Source organism: Rana temporaria, chromosome 6, assembly GCF_905171775.1.
Source record: "Rana temporaria chromosome 6, aRanTem1.1, whole genome shotgun sequence".
Taxonomy (NCBI): Eukaryota; Metazoa; Chordata; class Amphibia; order Anura; family Ranidae; genus Rana; species Rana temporaria.
In genome coordinates this window covers 99,003,847-99,028,993 of record NC_053494.1, presented here as the reverse complement: position 1 = coordinate 99,028,993, position 25,147 = coordinate 99,003,847, and the positions used below count along the sequence as shown (strand labels likewise).

At 44.2% G+C, this 25,147-nt stretch overlaps 1 protein-coding gene across 1 annotated transcript in view; it reads left to right on the top strand.

The window, feature by feature from the left end:
* The window catches only part of CPSF4 (cleavage and polyadenylation specific factor 4), a 40,223-nt gene that overhangs the window by 5,121 nt on the left and 9,955 nt on the right, over positions 1-25,147 (top strand). Inside the window, exons 2-5 of the mRNA XM_040357068.1 lie at positions 8,322-8,372; positions 10,225-10,377; positions 15,640-15,735; positions 15,822-15,915. Coding sequence (XP_040213002.1) covers positions 8,322-8,372; positions 10,225-10,377; positions 15,640-15,735; positions 15,822-15,915 — 394 coding nt within the window. The remainder of the gene's footprint in view (positions 1-8,321; positions 8,373-10,224; positions 10,378-15,639; positions 15,736-15,821; positions 15,916-25,147) is intronic.

Below are 25,147 nucleotides of genomic sequence, written 5' to 3'. Positions count from 1 at the left end.
AGAGCCGGTTCACACAGGGGCAACACGACTTTGTGTGCGACTTACAAGGTGACTTCAAGTCGCCTCCAGGACAGGCGACTTTGGCTGTGGCCAATCAAACAATAATCAGCTATATGGGAAGGAGGGGTTTACCTGAGAAAAACAATTTTCTCTTCCTGTAAAGTTGCTTCAGTTAAGACACTGATCCGACTTTGGAGGCGACTTTCATTGAAATCTATGGGTACAAGTTGCCTAGAAGTCGCCTTGAAGTAGTACAAGAACCTTTTCTGAAGTCGGAGCGACTTCAGTAGTATACATTGAGATGGCTCTCATTCACTTGCATGTAATTTGTCATGTCGAGCAACTTGGGGCGACACAAATCGCCCCCCAGGTCGCGGTAGTGTGAACCGGCTCTTAGCTGTCACAAATAATTGTGTGTTTTGTATATGTTTTCCTTTGATCTTCCGTCAACTCGATTTAATGGGCATAATGTGGTATTGGTCTTGATCGAGGTATTTCATGAAAATACTGTTATTGCCACTTGATAGAGCCTGCAATAATAAGAAATAAACTTGATGGGCATAATTCGAGATTTTCCTAGCTTGTGACGGAAAATATTGATTATATGAAGACAGGAGGCGAGTATCTTATGCATTATCTTTCTTTAATAATGCCCATAGCAGAAATACAGTAAACATTTATTGTAACTTAAAAGAAAAAATTCAAAGAACTACCCTTCCCAGCAGTCCCTGGGCCAGTGTAGCCCCTCCCAGACCGTAGTCTATATAAGGGACTGTCTGAGGTAACCTCTTCCTCTTTCTTCATGCGAATTAGTGTAAACAGGAACCGAAAGTCCAATTAGACATCTCCGCGGCTGCCGGGAACCTTCCGACCGGAACACAACATCTGAATCTGGAGGAAACGAAAGGACAAGGCCAACACGGACCAACTTCATCCGGACCAACTTCATCCCAACGGGGACTATAGGAAAACCAAAACCATTCGGAGCCGACCGGTCAGTCGTCTTCAGGAACATGGACCAACGGATTCAGTCAACGGCACAACGGCATCCCGACTCCGGATCTGGAACGTAGTAGGAGCCTCCATCTGCGGTGAACTAAACCCATGGATCGAAACGGAACAGCAATCCCGACGGGGTTAGTGAAAACGAACTGCCGGGGCGTACCAGCCTCCGACTTGCAGGGTGTGTGGTTCAACAGTCTAGAACGAGAGAGAGACAACCTCATGACAGGGTTGGGTCGGGAGGGAAGATACTCGCCTCCTGTCTTCATATAATCAATATTTTCCGTCACAAGCTAGGAAAATCTCGAATTATACCTCAGACAGGAGGCTCATATCTTATGCAAGTTCAAAGCTATAACAATGCATATATAGATGATAACAAATGAAACAACTACAAAATTGATATAGATATGTGTTCCTCCGATCCAAGCAGAATTGGCGGAAAGCAATCGTGGTTACCAGTCCGCCGCTAGCCGTAAATCCTATAGGGAGCCGCCCGGGGTGATGACCTAGGAGCCACCGCTCCTCTGGAGGGGTGGGCGCCCAACGGGGTTACGTAAGACCCTGCCATTTCCATGATTGATCGTACCCCTCTGGCTAGCGTAGCTGAGGAAACCGGAAACTGAGGTTTAGCGTAGGAATGAGGAGTAGGAAGAGAGGGACCGTGAAGGACTAAGAAATCCGTAGACAACGGAGTATGATGTGCGGGGAAGAACGGGTAGAAAAAAAAAAAAAAACGATGAAGTCCCGCCGCTGTCCTACGCACGACGGAAAAACCCCGACTCTCCGAGGCGGGATCCGACGCCTGGAATGGCCAACGTCGTGACACTCGATATGCGTCTGACGGAATCAGACACGAGGGGGCAGTAGCTCAAACGACAATAACCTCCGACAGAGTGAGATTGTCCCCCCAGTCCTGGCGCGTGGTCAGGACCACTGATCACCTCCCAAGAGCGTTGATACCCTGGGTGTGATGGGCGTTGAAACTTAACGCTTACTAAGTCGGTACACCATGGGTGTTATCCCACCGGTAGTAAGTCTACAAGGGAGCGGTAGTCCAAGTTCGCAGCGCGGAAGGCGCAGGGGAGCTATAGGACCTCCCGGACTCAAACGAGTCCACCAGGTAGTTGGTCATCTCAGACGAACGCCTTCATGAGGTTAACTTGTCGTTGATCACCAACTAACCCAGAGTCCTCCGGATGATCGAAATGTATATCTAGTCCCAAGGCTTAGATCAAGGCAAGTGGAACCCCCGTTATAAAAGAAAAGGTCACTGTCCGTGACCGACACCCCGAAAACCCAACCATGCGAAGAGAAGTAGGACGTGCGTCGTGAATAGAGGGTGCAGATCCCCGTACAGACTGGGGAGAGAAAGGATCCCATAAGGGAGCAAGGGCCAGGAACACTGACCGGTGCAGTCGTCAGTCGATGGAATTGGGCGGGTAACGAGAATTCCAATCTAACACCATAGCGGAAGTGCCTGGGGTACATTTCGCAGCTGGAACGATGTCGCGTTCCAGGCAGAAATGTCAGAGATCTTGCTAGATCCATTAGGTGGACGTGTGTGGCATTAGAGTCCTGATGGCAAGGCGGTCGTCAGGATTTCCACGTGTGAACGTGCAGCAGAGACTCCGCTGTGGGCCACGCCCCTCCTGTGGACGAGGGACCGCATCGAGTACCCCAACCGAGGTGGTTGGCAACCTATTCCAAGATGAATCCGTAGTGGAGTTGCAGGTGGACCTGCCGTGCCGTCTGTCGACCTGACGTAGCCACCACCGTAGTTCAATTATGGCTTCCGTGTCCAGAGTGACGACGTCTGCACAGTGAAGCCCCTGGCAAAGACGTAGGGACTGAGACTCTGAAGGTCTCGATAGTGAAAGAAGCTGGACAAATGGCCTGGATTAACGCCAGAAACAGGCCAACCAGGCGAGCCAGTCCGCGTAAGGATACCCGTCGTTAGCCCAGCACGATACTGACCTCGTGCAGATGGCGGCCAAGTGGTCATGGGTAGCCGAAGGAGCACTAGGTTGGTGTCCAACAAGAACCCTAAAACTCTACCTCCTGAGATGGGGAGAGGATAGATTCCCCGTGATCTATGGGGGACTGTCCCGGAGGCGTGTTCGTTCGCCAGGCGAGGGGTACGAGCCATTAAGAGTAGGTCGTCCAAGTAGATAATCAACCTCACCCTTTGTGTCGCAGAATGTCGTCACTGTATACGGTAATTACGAGAGATTTCTCAAGTTACTACCGGGCGATAACCGCCCTCCTTTCCTGACCAGGAAGACGTTCTTGGGGAAACCCGGGGAGAGCGGGTCCGTCTCCACTATCGTTTGGGTGAACCAGAGGCCCTGCAATTCGTTGTCTATTAGGGCGGTGTTCAGGTCTGAAGACCGAGGAAAGAGGGACTAGGTCCATCTCCGGTCCTATAATCCTGATAGACCGGCACTGTACCGTGTTAGACTTTGATGACGTTTGGGCTCATCCGGGATGGAATAGAGTCCTACCGTCTTGGAATATCTTAATCAGCGTGATCCCGACTAGCCTGCCCTCGGTGGTCGGACCGGGGTCTGATTCGGCTAGGTGAGACAGCTGGGGAACAAGCCACGTTAAGATTCGAGCGGCGGTGTCCAGTCGGACCCGTAGTGTCCACGCATCCCAGGAGGCGACCGCCCGTTGGGCCCAGCCCCGATTTGGGACAGGTCAGTCGGCTGTTCAGCGGCGTGGCCTGCTCACTAAGGTGTGGGATGATGGTGATAGGTCCCAAAGATCCAAGGCCCTGGTCTGTATGATCCGAAGGACCTCTCTATTCCCAGCTTGGGGGATTTCCCGTGTATGATGGGATACCCCCAGGGTATGGGGTTCACCTCGGGAGTGTGCACAGCCATAAATGGTAAAGGAAGGGGGTTACGCCCTGAAAATGATTCGGTGAGTTTTTCGACCGATCTCCGGGTCCATTATGTGATATATTGGATCACCTCGGGTGGAGGTGCCCAGTCATCGGAGTGTGGATGGCATATCGCCCCCGGATCTATAATGGCTCTCTACGAGAATCCATAGAGTGTCACCCTGGGAACAGGGTTGGCGTCGTCATAGAGCGCCATGTGCCCACTGCCCTAACACTCATCATCATTCTCATCATCTACAACCTCAGACTCAAGGTGTTAGCCGCCTCAGACTCCGCGGACAACTCTGGAAGAGTCCACGAATGGGTCTGGCTTAGTCCGTCTAACGGATCGCTGCCTCTGCATGTGCATCTCCCCGAGGCTCGGGGGTCGGTCGGAGTCTGGGAGGGCAGTGGGTCGGCAGTCCGGGTAGGGTACTGCCTGGGACATATTATTTACTTCCCCTGTCGGGGAGTCAAGGGCCACAGAAACGTGGCAGCGTTTTGGAACGCCCAGCCCTTCTCAGGGGCGGTAGACCGTTGCCAGATGGTCCAGGCATATGGTGTGCAGGCGGGGGTAACCGACGCCATGGTCGTAAAGATTGGTCTACCGATCAGTTTTGGCAACTGTGTAACACTGTTGAGATTTGGCCTCCTAGGACTGTGTCCACCCTATCCGGGGTACCGGCATGAACAATGCCATGATATTCATTAAATTGTAGAATCTTTGTACAATTCAATACAATTTTTTATACATATTTGTATAATTTATTTATATAATGAATATATAATTTGTACAATCCATCTATAATTTATTATATGTAAAACTGAATAATGGATTTAGTTATATATTATAAGTAATAATATATATTAATAATAATATCATTAATAATAAATGTATTTATTCATTCAATCCTTAGATAGTTATTTAATACATTATTTATTAGGAGTATGTTGTAGGGAATAAATTCCCTGGAGATAAACATGCTATAATTTCTTTATTTAATTTATTGATTTATTGATCTATCTACATATTGATTATTTATTTATTAGGATAAATAAGGTATATGTTCTAGGGAATAAATTCCCCAGAAATATAATTTGAGTATATATTGAATTATTTATTGTAGATTCGGTTATTTAAATTATTTAATTTAATTAATTAATTAATTTATTTATTAGATATTGATTCATTGGAATGAAATATATATATTTATATATATATATATATATATATATATATATATATATATATATATATATATATATATCTGAAAAGATGTACTGCCATCTAGTGGTTGAAAGCATGGTGAAACAGCAGCAGGTTCCTGGCTACGACACCGCTGGGAAGGACATCCTGCGGTGTGAGGGGAGCCTGAGGAGATTCTAACTCCAGAGGCGAAGTCTCGCGAGACTACGGCCTCTGGAGTTCTTATTGGCCCGAGGTTGTGAGGGACGGAACGGTCGATGAGAACCATTCTCCCCCGTCTCGCTCTCGATACCGAGAGAGGCACCGAAAGAGAGGAGAGGAGCGGCCGCGGCGGAGACCCCGCCCCCCACCTGAGCGCGCGAAGGGAAGCGTGGGGAGGGAGGGGGGGGGACAGTTGCCCAGGCATGGCGCCCGCCGAGGGAGCGAATGAAAAACAGCGCGGATCCCGCACGGACGCCGCAGTGCTCCGACGTCAAAGAAATTGGAAACAAACAAACGTGGCCTCTCAAACATATCTGCCTGACACCGGTCCGGTGTCAGGCAGACAGAAATAAAGCGCAGAAACGGGGGATAGCAGGGAGAACCCCCAGTATTCCAAATCTTCCAAAAACTACAGAACAATCAATTCTGACAAAATACCTGACACCGGGGCATTCGGTATCAGGGAGGAATTCCAGGGAAACTCCCCATGTTCCACAATACCTCAAACATATCAGTCAAGACTGAACAAAATCACCCGACACCGGGGCACTCGGTATCAGAGACCATATATACAATCAAACAATAAAGGTACATGAAACACCTATCTTGTAAATAATAAAGATACAAGAAGTACCTATCCTGTAAATAATAAAGGTACATGAAATACCTATCTTGTAAATAATAAAGGTACATGAAATACTTATCTTGTGTGCTCTGCCATGAGCAGAAAGAAAGAGGAAGAGGTTACCTCAGACAGTCCCTTATATAGACTACGGTCTGGGAGGGGCTACACTGGCCCAGGGACTGCTGGGAAGGGTAGTTCTTTGAATTTTTTCTTTTAAGTTACAATAAATGTTTACTGTATTTCTGCTATGGGCATTATTAAAGAAAGATAATGCATAAGATATGAGCCTCCTGTCTGAGGTATAATTCAAAACTATTTGTGACAGCTGAGTGTATGCTTGAGATGTGTACAGGAATATCTCTATACATAGACCCCTGCACGTATGTTTTGGAATTGTATAGGCTGACTTCTGTAAGAATGCAAAACCTGTTTCAAGCAAACAAAATTCTGTCAACACAGGCCCTGTGTGTACTAGGCTTAAGGAGGTTTGTGTGTCGGCTGGCCTGATATAAATAGGCCATCAAAGGATGTCTATTGTAGTGATCTTGCAGTAGGAAGGTGTGGAAGTGGAGGGCCTGGCATTCAGTAAAATTGAAAAATTCTGGAGGTAGCAGCATGCTCTTGTAAACTTAAAGCAGGGATCGACAAACCCCGGGCGCCAGGTCGCAATTGCGACTAGAATTAGCGACCTGGGTCGGCACAGCTGGGGTACCCTGTCTTCTGGAATCTGATGCCCTCTTGTGGTGGCCGTTGGTATGACAAGACAACCAGCAATGCTAATAGAGCTTCCCTGCCTGTTTCCATCTCCTTCACTTTACTTAGAAGTTAGAAGCCTCAAACATTGTATATGTTTTTTATTATAACACCCTAGAGAATAAAATGGCGGTCGTTGCAATACTTTCTGTCACACCGAATTTGTGCAGCGGTCTTACAAGCGCACTTTTTTGGGAAAAAATACACTTGTCTTATTTTTTAAATGTAAAAAAAAACAGTAAAGTTAGCCCAATTTATTTTATATTGTGAAAGATAATGTTACGCCGAGTAAATTGATACCCAACATGTCACGCTTCAAAATTGCGTCCGCTTGTGGAATGGCGACAAACTTTTACCCTTTAAAATCTCCATAGGCGATGTTTAAAAAATTCTACAGGTTGCATGTTTTGAGTTACAGAGGAGGTCTAGGGCTAGAATTATTGCTCTCGCTCTACAAATCACGGCGATACCTCACGTGTGGATTGAACACCGCTTTCATATGCAGGCGCTACTCACGTATGCGTTCGCTTCTGCACGTGAGTTCGGTGGGACGGGGCGTGTTTTCTGGCTCCTAACTTTTTAAGCTGGCTCCTAGATTCCAAGCAAATTTGTCAAGCCCTGAAAACCATACAAAAAATACCGCTTTTAAAATGATCTACGATAATCTGATTGTTGGTACACAGCTTTCGAGAGCAGATAGTGACATTTCATGCTAAATTATCCAATGGGATAAGCGGGAAAAATGTTCTTGTACAATACCAGATCATACAATTTTATTCAGTACAGTTGTCGTATGAAAATAAAATACATTGCATCACTTCCCAATTTTTTTATTCCATCATTCAAGAATGTTTAATTTTAGTAACCTCTTCATTTTCGATATAAAACTAGCATCCAAAAAACGGACAGTCATTCGCGTCTCATGAGTACCAGGCGTTCGAGTTCCTGTAGCTGCCAGCACTTTTTGTGCTCCTATTAGAAGGTTTTCTGGTGATGGGTGAACTTTAATGTGATTCCAGAGAGCACTACACAGTGTTACTGGAGATGTATTTCCTGAAGCCTGCGCTGTACCACCAACTGCCAAAGCATATCTGAATGTAATTTGTGGCAATGAGAATTATTTCTGACACTTTATTTTTTATCAGGCTTTCTTTCTCCCACCTAGGCGTACAAAATCGCGGCGTTTTGTCCCGCAAATTGCGGCGACAAATTGCTGCGTTTTGTACCGCGATTTGCGGCGACAAAAAGCCGCGATTGTGAATGCAGCCTCACCCCCTCTATGGAGATGATTCACATCTCCTATGACGAAAGCCGCCTGAAAAAAAGGTCCGGGACTTTTTTTCAGGCGGCAGGCGTTCGGCGTGGAGATGTGAACCATCTCCATAGAGGGCAATGTGTTTTCATCCCTCCAGCGTCTTGGGGCTGCTGCGGCGTCACACTACAGGCGACAAAACGCCTAGGTGTGAATGGGGGTTAAGATCACCAGATCACTGACAAACGTGACTTGGGTGGACTGGTGCACTACAGTTATGCCAGGACAAAAACAAAATGTTTACAAATGGTGCATTCAAGGGTTAATTTTCAGTATTGACTGCATTACTGTACTTGTTACATTTACTAACAAGTGTCTTTTTTTTTTCCCACTTTAGAATCCGGGGCTGCTGTTTGTGAGTTCTTCTTGAAATCCGCATGTGGCAAAGGTAACTGTATACAGACCTATAAACTCTCTCTGCACTGTGGAGTTACAAACTGAGCTGCATTTTATTTTGTATCATGAAGTTCAGCCTTGCACTATAAAAGCTTGTATTCTTCTTCATGTGAGCGAGCCCCGCAGGAAGCTATCCCCTGTATTTACCCAATCATCTGTCACTTGGGCATTCCTCCACCCGACGCTTATAGAAGCCATACTTGCAGCTGCAGTGAGCATTATTTTCTGTGGCCAGCTTTACATCAAGAACTGTTTGCTAAGGGCTTATTCAGAGGGCAGATTAGTGCCATCCTTCGTGTAGAGTCGCTGGCCGATGCGTGTGCATCTACCTCCAGGGTTGTGTGCAGGCTGCTCACAGAAATGGATGAACACGCAGTGCAGGCATGCGTACATCCACATGTCTTAGTTTGACATGCGGGCAGGAGTGTGGCACGGATCTCATCACACATGTTCTGTTTGTATTGTTTCCTTTGTGTGAAATTCCTGGTGTTCCTGCCTTCCTATTATAAAATGACCACACTAAGCAGTGGTTAGTTCTCTAGCTATGCTGGGAACTCAACCTGCTCTCCTCCAATGACCAGACCTGCCCTGACACGCCCCTCCTGCACAGCCTTTCACTTGGAGGATCAGTGTGCTGCAGCTTCTCCTTCCCCAGCTCTTATGCAGCTGAGAACATAGGGAATGTGATCCCTTACAAAAAAAAACAGGGGGGGGGGGTTTGTTTTTATATCATCTATACACAAATGTTTGCCTTTCATATCTATTTTAAACTGGATGGGTTGTTTTATAAGGTGAGGGTTTACAATCACTTTAAAGGGGTTGTAAGGGTTAATTTTTATTTATTTTTTACATAACAAACATATCATACTTACCTCCCCTGTGCAGTTTATTTTGCACAGAGTGGCCCCGATCCTTGTCTTCTGGGGGTCCCTCGGCAGCTGTCTCGGCTCTTCCCTGCAAGAGTTAACCTCCTTCTGGGAAGCTCTCTCCCAAGGGGGTTAGCTTGCGGGTGCGCTCCCGTGGGATACAGTGGCGGCCATAGCCTCCAAGTGTATCACTCGGCCCTGGCGCACCGCGTCATTTATTTGATTGACAGCAGTGGGAGCCAATGGCTGCGCTGCTATCAATCTCCACATGAAGAGCTGAGAAGCCAGCGCGCTCACGACGTGGGACTTTCCAGGGCTCAGGTAAGTAAACGGGGGGGGGGGGCTGGGGGGGCTTGTAAGCATCGGATGTTTTTTCACCTTAAAGGGTCACTAAAGGAATTTTTTTTTTTAGCTAAATAGCTTCCTTTACCTTGCTGCAGTCCTGGTTTCATGTCCTCATTGTTCGTTTTTGCTTTCATGTTGCTGTAAATCCTCTCTGTTCTGGACACTTCCTGGTTGCCTGTTTCCTGATAACCACAGTACTGGGAGATTTCTCACGGTGGTCACTAATCAAGGAGGTGTGAGTAAAACGAAACTGGATTGGTGCTGAGGAGTTTTAGACAAAGTATCACTGCTCTCTATTGGCTGACTGCCCTCTAGTGGCTCTCTGTACATCAGAGAACCAGCAAACAACAGCAAAAACAAAACTACACTGCAGGCACATTATATGATTGTTTTTTTATCTATTTTTAATCATTTTTAAAAGGAATCAGTTAACTATTATGTCTCTATGCCCTGTAAACAGTCATTTCAGCAAAAAAAAATGTTTCCTTTAGTGACCCTTTAATGCATAGGATGCATTAAGGTGAAAGAACGCAAAGCTTTACTACCCCTTTAAGGCTTGATGTACTTTTTCCATGCATGGTGTGGAAACTTTAGCTTTTAAAGGGTAATTTAATTACTGAATTATATTTTCAGGTGGAACATGTCCTTTTCGACACATAAGTGGGGAGAAAACAGTGGTGTGCAAGCACTGGTTACGAGGGCTTTGTAAGAAGGGTGACCAGTGTGAATTTCTACATGAGTATGACATGACCAAAATGCCAGAGTGCTACTTCTACTCCAAGTTTGGTAAGTGATTTTGTTTACTTCACTTTGTAATCTGTGTTACAAAGGTTATGACTTATTTAAATATTTAGCTAACACTAAGATCCTAAGAACAGCGGACACTGTGGTGCCAGATCATACTTGTTGATGTTGCAATAGGCATTAGGAGTGCGGCCAAAGTCCCTCCAACATATCTTGTCTTTCAAGGTATTGGCTGAATAGATATGGGCAGCAGCATGTGTACCTACCTACACTATCCATATTCAGTACCTCTGGAGATTTTAGTGAAGAACCCAGCAGTGCTTTCATTAAGTCTGTGTTTTGCATAGGTGTCCTTCATGGGCACTTATTGAGAGAGCTGCCACATTGAACCCCATATGGTGCCTATTATCGAACAGGGAAATTGGTTTGAGGTATATGAATATTTTTATGTGTGTTTTTTTAATAAATAAATATATATATATATATATATATATATATATATTTTTTTTTTTTTCACATACACACAGTGCTGTTGAAAGTTTTTTTGCATATTTGTCGCACTTAAATGACTCAGATCATCAAACAAATTTTATTACACAAAGATAACCCGAGTAAATACAAAATGCAGTTTTTAAATGGTGGTTTCATTTATTAAACCAAAAAAGCTGTCCAAACCTGCCTGGCTTTATGTGAAAAGGTAATTGCCCCCTAAACCTAATAACTGCTTGTGCCACCCTTGGCGGCAACAACGGCAATCGAGTGTTTGCGATAACTGGCAATGAGTTTTTCACATTGCTGTGGACAGGGCTCGACAAATCCCGGGTGCCAGGTCGCCATGGCGACTAGAAATGGTGTCCTGGCGACTTGGCTTAGAAGGTGGGCATCTGGTGGTGAGCCGTTGGTATTACAAGTTATTACCACCAGATGTGTGAGCTGGCGCCATCTGGTGGTGGCCGTTGGTATTACAAGTTAAGCATTACAAGTTAAACAGCAATTCTAATGTAATTTTTCACTATTTTTCACTGCCATCTTCTTCCCTCTAATTAGAACCCCCAAACATTATATATATTTTTTATCCTAACACCCTAGAGAATAAAATGGCGATCGTTGCAATACTTTCTGTCACACCGTATTTGTGCAGCGGTCTTACAAGCGCACTTTTTTGGGAAAAAATTACACTTTTTTTAATTAAAAAATAAGACAACAGTAAAGTTATCCCCATGTCACGCTTCAAAATTGCGTCTGCTCGTGGAATGCCGACAAACTTTTACCCTTTAAAATCTTCATAGGCGAAGTTTAAAAAAATCTACAGGTTGCATGTTTTGAGTTACAGAGGAGGACTAGAGCTAGAATTATTGCTCTCGCTCTACCAATCGCGGCAATACCTCACATGTGTGGTTTGAACACCGTTTACATATGTGCTTCTGCGCGAGCTCGTCGGGACAGGGTGCGTTTTCTGGCTCCTAACTTTTTTAGCTGGCTCCTAGATTCCAAGCAAATTTGTCAAACCCTGGTTGTGGAGCAATTTTGGCCCACTCTTCTGTGCAGAATTGTTTTAATTCAGCCACATTGGAGGGTTTTTCGGCATGAACGGCCTGTGTAAGTTCATGATACAGCATTTCAATTGGATTTAAGTCCAAGCTTTGACTAGGCCACTCAAACCTAAATTTTGCTTTGTTTGAACCATTTGGAGGTGGACTTGCTGTTGTGTTTTGGATCATTGTCCTGCTGCATAACTAGGGCTGAAGCAACTAATCGATTTTATAAAAAGTTGTCAACTATTTTCATAATCGATTAATCGGCCAGCTGATTAGTTGGCATGCATACAGAATGCATTATTTGTTTACATATCAGGAAATACAGTGCAACACACACAGAGCTCTGTACACCATCTATACATATCAGTAAGTGCCTGAGAACTTGAATGGGAATGTGTGAGGAGCAATGCCTCATCATGGGACATGTACTTCTGGGCAGGAAGTAAGTGGTTCTAAAGTCAGAAGGTTGTGTTTTTTTTTTTGTTTTTGTTTTTTACCTTGCTATTGGGTGAAATTTTACCTTGCTATTGGGACGTTGTACAAAAGCAAAAATCTTTTTTCCCACAAATAGATTTCTTTTGGTGGTATTTGATCACCTCTGTTATTTTAATTTTTTGCACTATGAACAAAAAAAGGGACATTTTTGAAAAAAATACTTTTTTTTTTTTTTTTTTTTTTGCTGCAATATCCCCATTTTTTTTATTTTATTTTTTTAAACAAATTTCTTCCTCAGTTTAGGCCAATTTGTATTCTTCTACTACACATTTTTGGTTAAAAAAAAAAAAAAGCGTACATATTGATTGGTTTGCGCAAAAGTAATAGCATCTACAAAATGCTGTTCAGGAAGCAGTTAAATAAAAATTTGATCGGAGTCTGATATTTACTAGATTTAACCTCTACTAATATAGAGGGATAAGAAACAGAGGGATTTTTTTCTCTGTACAGAGCCCTGTGTTGATTGTCGGCACAGAGCTCTTGGCTGTGGTTGGACACAGCCAATCAGCAGGTCCCGTTCATGAATCATTGGCTGGGACCTGTTGACAAACTCCCACTCTGTACAATAACATGTGTGCGCCCTAAACCGAGAAGCAGGCAGCGATGTACCTGTACGTTGCTTTGCCTGTACGGGCTGACCACTCGCAGTACGCTGAGGTTGGGAGATCCTTAAGTGGTTAAAGTATAATTTTAGAGCTTAACTCCCCAGATTTTTCTCTTTCGTTTTTGTTAGCGTGGAAGGAAATTTCTGTTTGGGTTGTGTTTTTTTTTTTTTTTTTTTTTTTTTTTTTTTTTGCGCAGTGACCCCATTGGGGAGGTTTTGCATCATTTCATGTGTCTCTTATGCATGTAGAATAAATGGTTTTGACTTTTCTGGTTTTGACTAAAATTCCCCTAAAAAGCCCATACAGATATTTTCTCTTTTGAGGGCATCTATAGACACGGCATACACATTCATTTTATAACCTCAGTATTGTAATCGTTATTTTTGACAATCCAATATAAGCTCTGAGTTCTGACGGTCTGCTGACCATCTCTTTTCACAACTTCCTGGATTCCCTGCATGCCTTGCAGATTCTTCTCTGCTGTTTACTTTCAATTTCTGAGGACATACATAGCCCATGATTCCTTGCTGCCTGCAAGCTATGATTTCTGGAACTCCTCCTCACAGCACCTCTGTAGTTCAGAAGGCAGGCTCTGTGAAATGTGTGACACTGCAGTGCTAACCCACAGGACATAGTGAATACGGGTCACTGAATCAGAGAAAGTAGATGTGTGCGGATTTTCACAAAGTTAGTTTACAGATATCACGACTGTTTAGATAAACTCTTTCCTGCCCAGCCCCGGTGTGCTTTTTGCTAGGTTATTATGCCCAGGGGACAGTAAGGTCTGCCTGATCACATGACCACTGTGATTTGCTGACACAGTGGTCATATGCTCAGGAGCCAGTCCTGCCTGCTCCCAAACTTTACTAGAGACCAGGAGCTGGAATGCACAGTGAGTACACTCTCGGCACAGAGACGCCTATGGATGCATACAGTATGTGTGGCATGTGGGCATTAAAGAGGAAGTAAACCCCCAAAAAAACACGCCGTAGACATCGGTGCAGTGTTTTCTGCAAATATCTCCTTAACCGTGTAGGTTAAGGAGATAGTTCTTGCACCTACCTACCTTAATCTAGGCTTACCTGTAGGTGTAAGTAGTCTGGTTGGGTTTACAACCACTTTAACCACTTCTGGACCCCCTTACGCACATATACTGCAGCAGGGCAGCCCTCCTGTGTAAAATCACATACATGTATGTGATTTTGTGCACTGGGTTGGGGTGCGCCGCCGGCGCCCCACTCTTGCTGTGATTGGACACAGTGGGAGCCAATCGGCAGGTCTAGCAGACCTGTTTTTTCTGATCGTTCTGAGGAGAAGCAGAATGGCGGTCTGCCTATGTAAACAAGACAGACTGCCGTTCTGTGAGAGGGGAAAATGGAAACTTGGATCTCTGTCTTCCCCCAGTCAAAGCGCCCGCATCCCCTAGGAGCACATTTAACCTTTTGATCGCCCCTAATGTTAACCCCTTCCTTGTCTGTGTCATTAGTACAGTGACAGTGCATTTTTTTTGCAGTGATTGTTGTATTGGTGTCGCTGGTCCCCAAAAAGTGTCACTTAGCGTCAGATTTGTCCGCCGCAATGTCCCAGTCAAATCCCTGATTGCTGCCATTCCTAGTAAAAACAATAATACAGTTCGATAAATATATCCCATAGTTTGTAGATGCTATAAATTTTGCGCAAACCAATCAATATATGTTTATTGGGATTTTTGTTGACCAAAAATATGTAGCAGAATACATATTGGCCTAAATTAATAAATACATTAGATTGATTCTTTTTTTTTTTTATTATTATTGGGTATGCTTTATAGCAGAAAGTAAAATATATATATATATATATATATATATATATATATAATATATATAATATATATAATATATATATATATATATATATATATATATATATATATATATATAATATATATAATATATATAATTTTTTTTTAATAGGGCGGTATGACCTCGCAATTTTAAGTTAAAGAAATGCAGTGCCGTATCGCAAAAAAAATGGCCTGGTCATAAAGGGTGGGTAAACCTTCTGGAGCTTAAAGGGGTTTTTAAAGTTAAAAAATGTTTTTAAAATAACAAACATACCATACTTGCCTCCACTGAGCAGTTCACTGTGGCCCCGATCCTCGTCTTCTGGGGTCCCTCGGCGACTGTCTCGGGTCCTCCCTACAAGAGCTAACCCCCTTCTGGGAAGCACTCTCCCAAGGGGGTTAGTTTGCGGGCGCACTCCTGTGTGATACACTTGGCAGCTATGGCCGCCACTGTATCACTCGGTCCCGCCCCCTGTGTGCCGCATCATTGATTTGATTGACAGCAGCGGGAGCCAATGGCTGCGCTGCTATCGATCTCCAAATGAAGAGCCGCCTCAAGCTGGGGGAAAGCATCGCGGGGTCGGAGTTTCGTGGCTCAGGTAAGTAACCTAAGGTAAGGACCCGAGAGTGCAAGGTGTTTTTTCACCTTAATGCAAAGGATGCATTAAGGTGGAAAAAATACGAAGCTTTATAACCCCTTAAAGTGGTTAAAGCCCACGCTCTTTGTGCTGCATATATGTTACGTGGGTGGCAAGAAGTTAATAGAGAGTAGGCTATAAATAATTGAAATGCAATGCATAAATGAATATATGGTTTTACATTTACTAAAACTTTTGTTTATTAGGTGAGTGCAGCAACAAGGAGTGTCCATTTTTACACATTGACCCAGAATCAAAGATAAAAGATTGTCCTTGGTATGATCGAGGCTTCTGTAAACATGGTAAGAAGCATGATCAGGCTGCTTGATAAAAAATAATGTTGTAATTAGTGGCTTGTATAAAATAAAACTTGTTTTTGTGCTTCCAGGTCCTCTGTGCAGACATCGGCATACACGCAGAGTTATATGTGTCAACTATTTGGTGGGATTTTGTCCAGAAGGCCCTGGCTGTAAATTTATGCAGTGAGTTCCCTTTCCTCGTATTTATTCAGGTGCTATTGCCAAAAGCAGCATAAAACCAAACGACTATATAAAATGGTTTTGTTTCCAGTATTTTTAGTGGAAAATTTCAGATAATACATGGAAAACATAAATAAAATAAACCTGCACACCACTCCTATACGTCCTAATGGAAAAACTTAAATAGCTGCTGACACTAATCGCAATCCTATATGTGTATCAATTATTAAAACAAATAACTGTGCGGCGCTAAAAAAATTCTAAACACCCTCCATGTGCATAAATAGTAGAAATATAAGTATCATACCACACAGATATCACTCCAGAAGTGAAACCAAAAAAACATAGTGTCTAAACAAAACAAAAAAAAATGAAAAACTGTGTTCATACAAAACATATAATTTGCAAAAAATAAATACATTTAATAAAAAATAGTCCATAAGGTGAAAAAATCCCCACAATCAAGTGCTTCACAATAGGTGCTCAAATTGAATCTACTCCTCTGTGCGCAAATACACATTGGATCTTTTTTTGAGCACTGAGGAGTGGATTCAATTGGTCTATGACATAAAATCCCAATGAAATAAATTTACGTTTTTGGTTGTAACATGACAAAATTGTGTAAAATTTCAAGGGGTATGAATATTTTTTCAAGGCACTGTATATTGCAGCTTGCCAATATTTAGATGTGGCTGCAATTCATTTTTATTTATTATTTTATTTAGGCATCTGTTCATTTGTTCACCTGTTCATTTGGCCAGTAAGACTCACTTTTACATTTTTCAGCAATTAGAAGGTTGAGAGAAACAATTTAACAGCAACCATGTCCACCTTTTATTTATGCAAAAATCTTTATCCCAAAAGAAAAAAAAAACATACAGCTAACACTGTTTAAGCAGTTACAGAAAGTCCATCTAATGCCCGTACACACGATCAGAATTTCCGACTGTGTGTATGCCATATCTGAGTTTTTCCACCGGATATTCAGAGGAATTCCATTGGAGTTTAGATAGAGAACATGTTCTCTTTTACTCCGATGGAATTCCGATGCGAGTTTGGCCGGGCAAAAGCCTGATCGCATGTACGGGGCATTACACTGCCCTGTCCATAGGATGACAATGCCACTGTCCATGGGTGTGTCCAGATTTCTCCTCCATAGGAGAATTGAGGAGTGGGTGTAGCCACTAAAACATTAAAAGCGTGTTACAAGCCAGATCATCAGGTAAAATTAAAGGGGGGGTAAACAAAACTGAGGAAACAAATTCAGCCACCACATCGAAGGACTGGTGAGCTGCAATGTAATAAAGTTTTTTGTATTTGAGTTTAGATGCACTTTATGAATTCTTTTTGGACTTTTTGGAGGAATTTACACGAGACAACCACTCCTGGGAAGATTCAGTACTGTTGCGTGTATTATCATTTTGGAGATTTTAACTGTCCCTGTGATGGAGTCCAACGCTTTTCTGTTTCAATTTGTTTTTATTTAAAATTGTGGAAAGTAAAGAACAAACAGTATAAAGCAGAGCAGCGAGCAATGTGCCTTCAAAAACCTTCATACATATTATAAAGACACATGTAATAAAAGAGGGGACATAGAAGAGCCATGGCCGAGAATAGAAACTGACCATGATCTCCCCTATAATCCCCCCACTAAGAGGGAGATCAGTGTCCAAAACACTTTTTTAAAAAGCTTTGTACAGTGGAACCTTGGATTGCGAGTAACGTGGTTAACGAGCGTTTTGCAATACGAGCACTGTATTTAAAAAATAAAATAAAAATCCTATCTCGGTTTGCGAGTGTTGTCTCACAAAACGAGCAGGATCAGGCCAGAGCAGTTTGCAGTACCGCATTTGGCCTGAGGTGGGGGGTGGGGGGGTGCGCCGGAGCTAAACGGAAAGGCCCGGGACAGTCTTTCCAAGGTTTGCCTAGGTCAGCCAAGGTGTCCTCGCGCCTTCCGGACGTTTCCGAGGCTCTCTGATGCGGAACGGATTATTTTGGTTTCCATTGACTTCATTGGGAAAACTCGCTTTGATATGCGAGTACTTTGGATTACGAGCATTCTCCTGGAACAGATTATGCGCGTAATCCGTGGTTCCACTATACCTCTTTCCAAACTAAATGTGTTTTCTGATATAGGTTTTTTTGTGGTGTTATGTGCTTGTTGGGTCTTTGTGCTGGCAACTTCAATTCCTGGAAGGTATTAGAATACGTAAAGAATATTTTGAACAAGCCTAGCAATAAACATCACTGCCCAAAACTTGATTCCAGTGCTACATATACGGTATCTAGAAAGCCCTGGATGAGTTTTTTATTTATAACAGGCATTTATATAGCACTGTCAATTTACAATACTATTCCCTTACACCAGCCGTCACTAAATGGCGGCCCGCGGTCCGAGTCCGGCCCGAGTGACACTTCTCCCCGGACCGCCAGTACATTTACAAAGTGCAGCGCTGGTTTGCTGGGATCGCGGGTTTCCCCAGCAACCAGTGACGCTGCCAGTGTGTGCCCGCCCCCCCGCTCCTCACCGCAGGTCCTTGAAGTTTACGGCGGCGAGAATGGGCGTGACGTCACGTTCCTTCCCCTGCAGCTCGCTGTCCAATGCTTGATTACATTGCGAGTAGGGGCCACGCCTGTCTCACGCGTCACTTGCGTGCCCCGCCCCCTGCTACTCCTGGTTCCCGGGTCCACTCCTGGCTCTCCTAGAGGCGTGACGTCCCGTGCGCGCCCCGCCCCCTGCTACTCGTTCCCGGCTATTTGACTTGCAGTATCCGCCCCTGCATTCACGGTATGTGGCATATTGTTAATCACTATGGCTAATAATTTATTGTCAACAATACTGCTAAAGGTCACGCTGATGGGCACTTTTTTTTATGTTAAGGGGCACTCTGATGGGTATATTTTTAATGTGTACGCTGATGGGCACTTTTTTATGTTATGGTTCACCCTAAAATCCACTTTCTGTCACTAGATCCAGCATACTGCTGACATCTGCAGTATGCTGGATTTTTTTTTTTTTTTTTGTACTTATCGTTTTATCCGTATGTCTGCTCCGGCTCCGACCGACGTATCCTTCCGGGTATAGGCGTTCCTAAGTAAAGCGCAGTTGATTGACGGGCTTGGATAGCGCGTCACACCTTCCGGAAATAGCCGACGTGACTCTCGCCAATTTACGGCGCCTGCACAGTCAGCTCTACACGGCAGGCGCCGTAAGCAGCCTAGAGTCACGTCGGCTATTTCCGGAAGGTGTGACGTGCTATCCAAGCCCGTCAATCAACTGCGCTTTACTTAGGAACGCCCATTCCCCGCTCGAGCCGGAGCAGACATACGGATAAAACGATAAGTACAAAAAAAAGAAAAAAAAATCCAGCATACTGCAGATGTCAGCAGTATGCTGGATCTAGTGACAGAAAGTGGATTTTAGGGTGAACCACCGCTTTAAGCGGCACTCTGATGGGTATATTTTTAATGTGCACACTGATGGACACATTTTGTTGTGCCCATCAGAGTGCGTCTTAACATAAAATATGCCCATCAGCGTACACATTAAAAATATACCCATCAGCGTGCCCCTTAAAGCGGAGGTTCACCCAAAAATCCACTTTTTCACATTAGCTCCAGCATACTGCTAACATCTGCAGTATGCTGTTTTTTTTTTTTTTTTTTTTTTATTATTGTTATATGAGCCCTTGTTTACCAGCTCTGAGCGGGGAATCCTGCGGGGAATGGGCGTTTTCTAAGCGAAGAGGAGTTGATTGACGGCTGCTAAGGCACGTCACGCATTCCGAAAATACACAAAGTCACACTCGGGCGTTTACGGCGCCTGCCGTGTAGAGCTGACTGCGCAGGCGCCGTAAACACCCGAGTGTAACTTCGGGTATTTTCGGAAGGCATGACGCGCTTTAGCAGCCCGTCAATCAACTCCTCTTTGCTTAGGAACGCCTATACCCGGAAGTAATCCCCCGCTCGGAGCCGGATAACAAGGGCTCGTATAACGATAAGTAAAAAAAAAAAAAAGAAACAGCATACTGCAGATGTTAGCAGTATGCTGGAGGCATATAGCTAATGTCAGAATGTTTAAAGCGGGGTTCACCCAAAAATAAATTTTTAACATTGCATTCAGCCGAGTTGTCCTAATGACAATCGGCAGCTTTTTTTTTCCCCCCGTACATGCTGTATTTTCACCGCCGCTTCCGGGTATGTCTTCTGCAGGACTGGGCGTTCCTAATTGATTGACAGGCTTCCGACCGTCGCATACAGCGCGTCACGAGTTGCCGAAAGAAGCCGAACGTCGGTGCGGCTCTATATGCACCGACGTTCGGCTTCTTTCGGCAACTCGTGACGCGCTGTATGCGACGGTCGGAAGCCTGTCAATCAATTAGGAACGCCCAGTCCCGCAGAAGACATACCCGGAAGCGGCGGTGAAAATACGGTATGTACGGGGATAAAAAAACAGCCGATTGTCATTAGGACAACTCGGCTGAATGTAATGTTAAGTTTTTTTTTTTGGGTGAACCTCCGCTTTAACATAAGTTTTGTTGTGCCCATCAGAGTGCCCCTTAACATAACATGTGCCCATCAGCGTGACCCTTATTTTATGTTAAGGGGCACAATGATGAGCACATTTTATGTTAATGGGCACTGTGATGGGAACACCTGATGTAAAGGGGCAATGTGATGGGGACACCTGATGTAAAGGGGCACTGTGATGGGGACACCTGATGTAAAGGGGCACTGTGATGGAGACATTTGTTGTAAAGGAGCGCTGTGATGGGGACACCTTATGTAAAGGGGCACTGTGATGAGGACACCTGATGTAAAGGGGCATTGTGATGAGGACACCTGATGTAAAGGGGCATTGTGATGGGGACACCTAATGTAAAGGGGGGCTGTGATGGGGACACCTGATGTAAATTAGTGCTGTGATGAGGACCCCTGATTTAAAGGAGCACTGTGATGGGGACACCTGATGTAAAGGGGCACTGTGATGGGGACACCTGATGTAAAGGGGCACTGTGATGGGGACACCTGATGTAAAGGGGCACTGTGATGGGGACACCTGATGTAAAGGGACACTGTGATGGGGACACCTGATGTAAAGGGGCACTGTGATGGGGACACCTGATGTAAAGGGGCACTGTGATGGGGACACCTGATGTAAAGGGGCACTGTGATGGGGACACCTGATGTAAAGGGGCACTGTGATGGGGACACCTGATGTAAAGGGGCACTGTGATGGGGACACCTGATGTAAAGGGGCACTGTGACGGGGACACCTGATGTAAAGGGGCACTGTGATGGGGACACCTGATGTAAAGGGGCACTGTGATGGGGACACCTGATGTAAAGGGGCACTGTGATGGGGACACCTGATGTAAAGGGGGGCTGTGATGGGGACACCTGATGTAAAGGGGGGCTGTGATGGGGACACCTGATGTAAATTAGTGCTGTGATGAGGACCCCTGATGTAAAGGGGCACTGTGATGGGGACAACTGATGTAAAGGGGGGCAGTGTGATGGGGACACCTGATGTAAAGGGGGGCAGTGATGGGGACACCTGATGTAAAGGGGGGCAGTGATGGGGACACCTGATGTAAAGGGGGGCAGTGATGGGGACACCTGATGTAAAGGGGGGCAGTGATGGGGACACCTGATGTAAAGGGGGGCAGTGATGGGGACACCTGATGTAAAGGGGGGCAGTGATGGGGACACCTGATGTAAAGGGGGGCTGTGATGGGTACACCTGATGTAAAGTGCACTCTGATGGGCACACCTGATGTGGCAATGTAATGAGGGACACTTATGGTGACATCTAATGTAAGAGGGCACTCTGATGAGGACACGCTATGTAAGGGGGCACTGATGGGGGAACCTTATAGAATGGGTCAAATGATATAAGGGGGCACACTGATGGGAGTAACCAGCTGTAAGGGGACCTTCCATTGCAGAAACCTGATGTAAGTGGGTACTGACAAGAATACCTGATGTAAGGGAGTACTCTGACGTTGGCAACTGATTTTTGGGGGTAGTCTGATGGGGCACCCAATGTAATGAATTACTCCGATAGGGGCAATTGATGTAAGGGGGAACACTAATACCCCTTTTACATTTACAGAGTATTACCAAAGTGTGTGGAGGAAACCGTAGAAAAGGCACCAGAGAGCATGGCTTGTGCCAAGAAAAGGAAGGTAGATGCTGAAAACAGAGTCTTCAAAGATGAATGGACAGGCCAATATATGTTCATTCTTCCCATTGGAAGTTTAAAACCAATTTGTCTCATTTGTTGCGAAACCGTGGCATTAATAAAAAGTAGCAATGTGAAGCGTCACTACGAAACAAAACACAGTTCGTTTGCGCAAACATATCCACAGCATTCCGAGGTGAGGGCACGTAAAATAACGGAACTGAAAGCTCAGTATGACAGATCCACCAAAGTCCTCTCACATTCATTTACCGCCCAGCAGCGTGCAAATGAATGTTCACTTAAAGTAGCGTGGATTTTGGGACAACACAAAAGGCCATTTACCGATGGTACATTTGTAAAGGAGTGTTTGAATGCTGTTGCTGAAACTTTACTCGAGGGTAAACAAAAAGATGAGCTGTGTGGAAAAATCAACCAGATCCCACTGTCGGCGTCAACAGCAACAAAAAAGACGGAAATATTAACCGAGGATGTATTGGGACAACTTGAGGTAGCTATTCAGAGTGCAGCATGCATTTCTTTAGCCATTGATGAATCCACAGATATAACTGATAATGCCCAGCTTTTGGTGTATGTAAGATTTTTTCACAGAGAAACAAAAGAAATCTGTGAGGACCTGTTGGGTGTAACACCACTTGAGACACACACAAGAGGACAAGACATATATGAGGCCATTAAGGAGATTTTGAGAAAGAGGAAGATTGATCTGAAAAAAGTGGTCTCAGTTACCACAGATGGTGCCCCTGCCATGGTAGGAAAGGAGAGAGGAGCCGTGGCACGACTGAAAGAGGACAACCCTGACCTTATTTCTTATCACTGCATCATTCACCAGACTGTCCTGTGTGCCATTCTATCAGACCGGTTTGCAGAAATCATGAACACAATGATGAAACTCATCAACTTCCTCAGGGTATCCTCATCCCATCAACATCGTTTACTAAGAGAGTTTCTTAAAGAAGTTGAGGCAAATGCAAATGACCTTTTACTTCACAACAATGTAAGATGGCTGAGTAAAGGCAATGTATTGGAACGCTTTTGGTCCATTCGAACAGAAGTAGCGGCTTTCTTAGTGCAACTCAAAAGTCAGAAAGCAAGACCGTTTTCACTGTTTTTACAGGATGAGAGCACACTGGATAATATCGCTTTCCTAGTGGACATAACCTCACACCTTAACGAACTAAATTTAAAGCTCCAGGGCAAGAACAACTCCATCTGTGATTTGATGACCGCTGTCCGCTCCTTCCAGAGAAAACTGGATTTGTTCAAAGAAGATCTGCAAGGAGAGTGCTTGCATTTCTCAAAGGTGAAAGGACAGATTGAAGGAAAGAGAGATGTTTCTCCTTTTGTTGAGTTCATCAATAAACTAATTGGAAACTTTAGTAAAAGGTTTGATAGCTTCAGTCTTGGACAGCAGATCCTCCTGTTTATCCACAATCCATTCATCATTAAAGACGTCAGAGTTTTTTCAAAGGAGGTGACACAGACCTTCAAGTGGGCACACGAGGGATCTCTACAGATGGAAATGATCGACCTGCAAACAAATGTTGCACTAAGAGAGCACTTTGGAGGAACTGATCCTGCTAACTTCTGGCTACAGACTGTTCCTGAGACTGATTTCCCTTGTCTAACGAAGGTAGCACTACACACCTTGACCATGTTTGGATCTACGTACAGCTGTGAGTCAGCGTTCTCCACTATGAACATTATTAAAACAAAGTATCGTTCCAGGCTCACCAATGAGCACCTTCATATGTGCATGAGAATGGCAGTAACTCAATTTAAGCCAAGATTCAAACTACTGGCAGGACAAGCAAAAGCCCATTTTTCTCACTAGACAGGGGAGGTTTTTGCATGAAAAAAAAAATGATAATTTGTGCATTTTTTCAAATTGACACCTTTAGTTGTTTAAGTTAGAAGGTGCTTATTTCTTTTACTTGAAAAATGGAGGTGCTTTTTATGTTTTATTAAAGAGTTATTGATTTATTTCCATATTGTTTTTGTTAAAAATAGTTGTTTGTTTTCTATACAAAGACAAGAGCAAATGTAAAGCTATCCTAGTTTCAACTGTCCACATGTTTAATGTTGTAACTGAAACTTGACAATAAAGTTTGTTGAAATGCTAAGGAAATTGTACTTTTCTCATATTTTGATGGACATACAGTGACTACAATCTTTTTGAGTCATAGCACAGACTTGAGGAATCGGACCTCGGCTCAAAGAAAATTTTGGCGACCGGACCTCCTTGAATTTTAATTCAGTACCCCTGCCTTACACCATTCCCTGCCCTCAAAGTGCTTACAGATCCCTTGGACCCTGAGCTTGGCGGGAAAAAGAATACTACAGTTGTGGCCAAAAGTTTTGAGAATGACACAAATATTCGTTTTCACAAAGTTTGCTGCTAAACTGCTTTTAGATCTTTGTTTCAGTTGTTTCTGTGATGTAGTGAAATATAATTACACGCACTTCATACGTTTCAAAGGCTTTTATCGACAATTACATGACATTTATGCAAAGAATCAGTATTTGCAGTGTTAGCCCTTCTTTTTCAGGACCTCTGCAATTCGACTGGGCATGCTCTCAATCAACTTCTGGGCCAATTCCTGACTGATAGCAACCCATTCTTTCATAATCGCTTCTTGGAGTTTGTCAGAATTAGTGGGTTTTTGTTTGTCCATCCGCCTCTTGAGGATTGACCACAAGTTCTCAAGGGGATTAAGATCTGGGGAGTTTCCAGGCCATGAACCCAAAATGTCAACGTTTTGGTCCCCGAGCCACTTGGTTATCACTTTTGCCTTATGGCACGGTGCTCCATCGTGCTGGAAAATGCATTGTTCTCCACCAAACTGTTGTTGGATTGTTGGAAGAAGTTGCTGTTGGAGGGTGTTTTGGTACCATTCTTTATTCATGGCTGTGTTTTTGGGCAACATTGTGAGTGAGCCCACTCCCTTGGATGAGAAGCAACCCCACACATGAATGGTCCTAGGATGCTTTACTGTTGGCATGACACAGGACTGATGGTAGCGCTCACCTTTT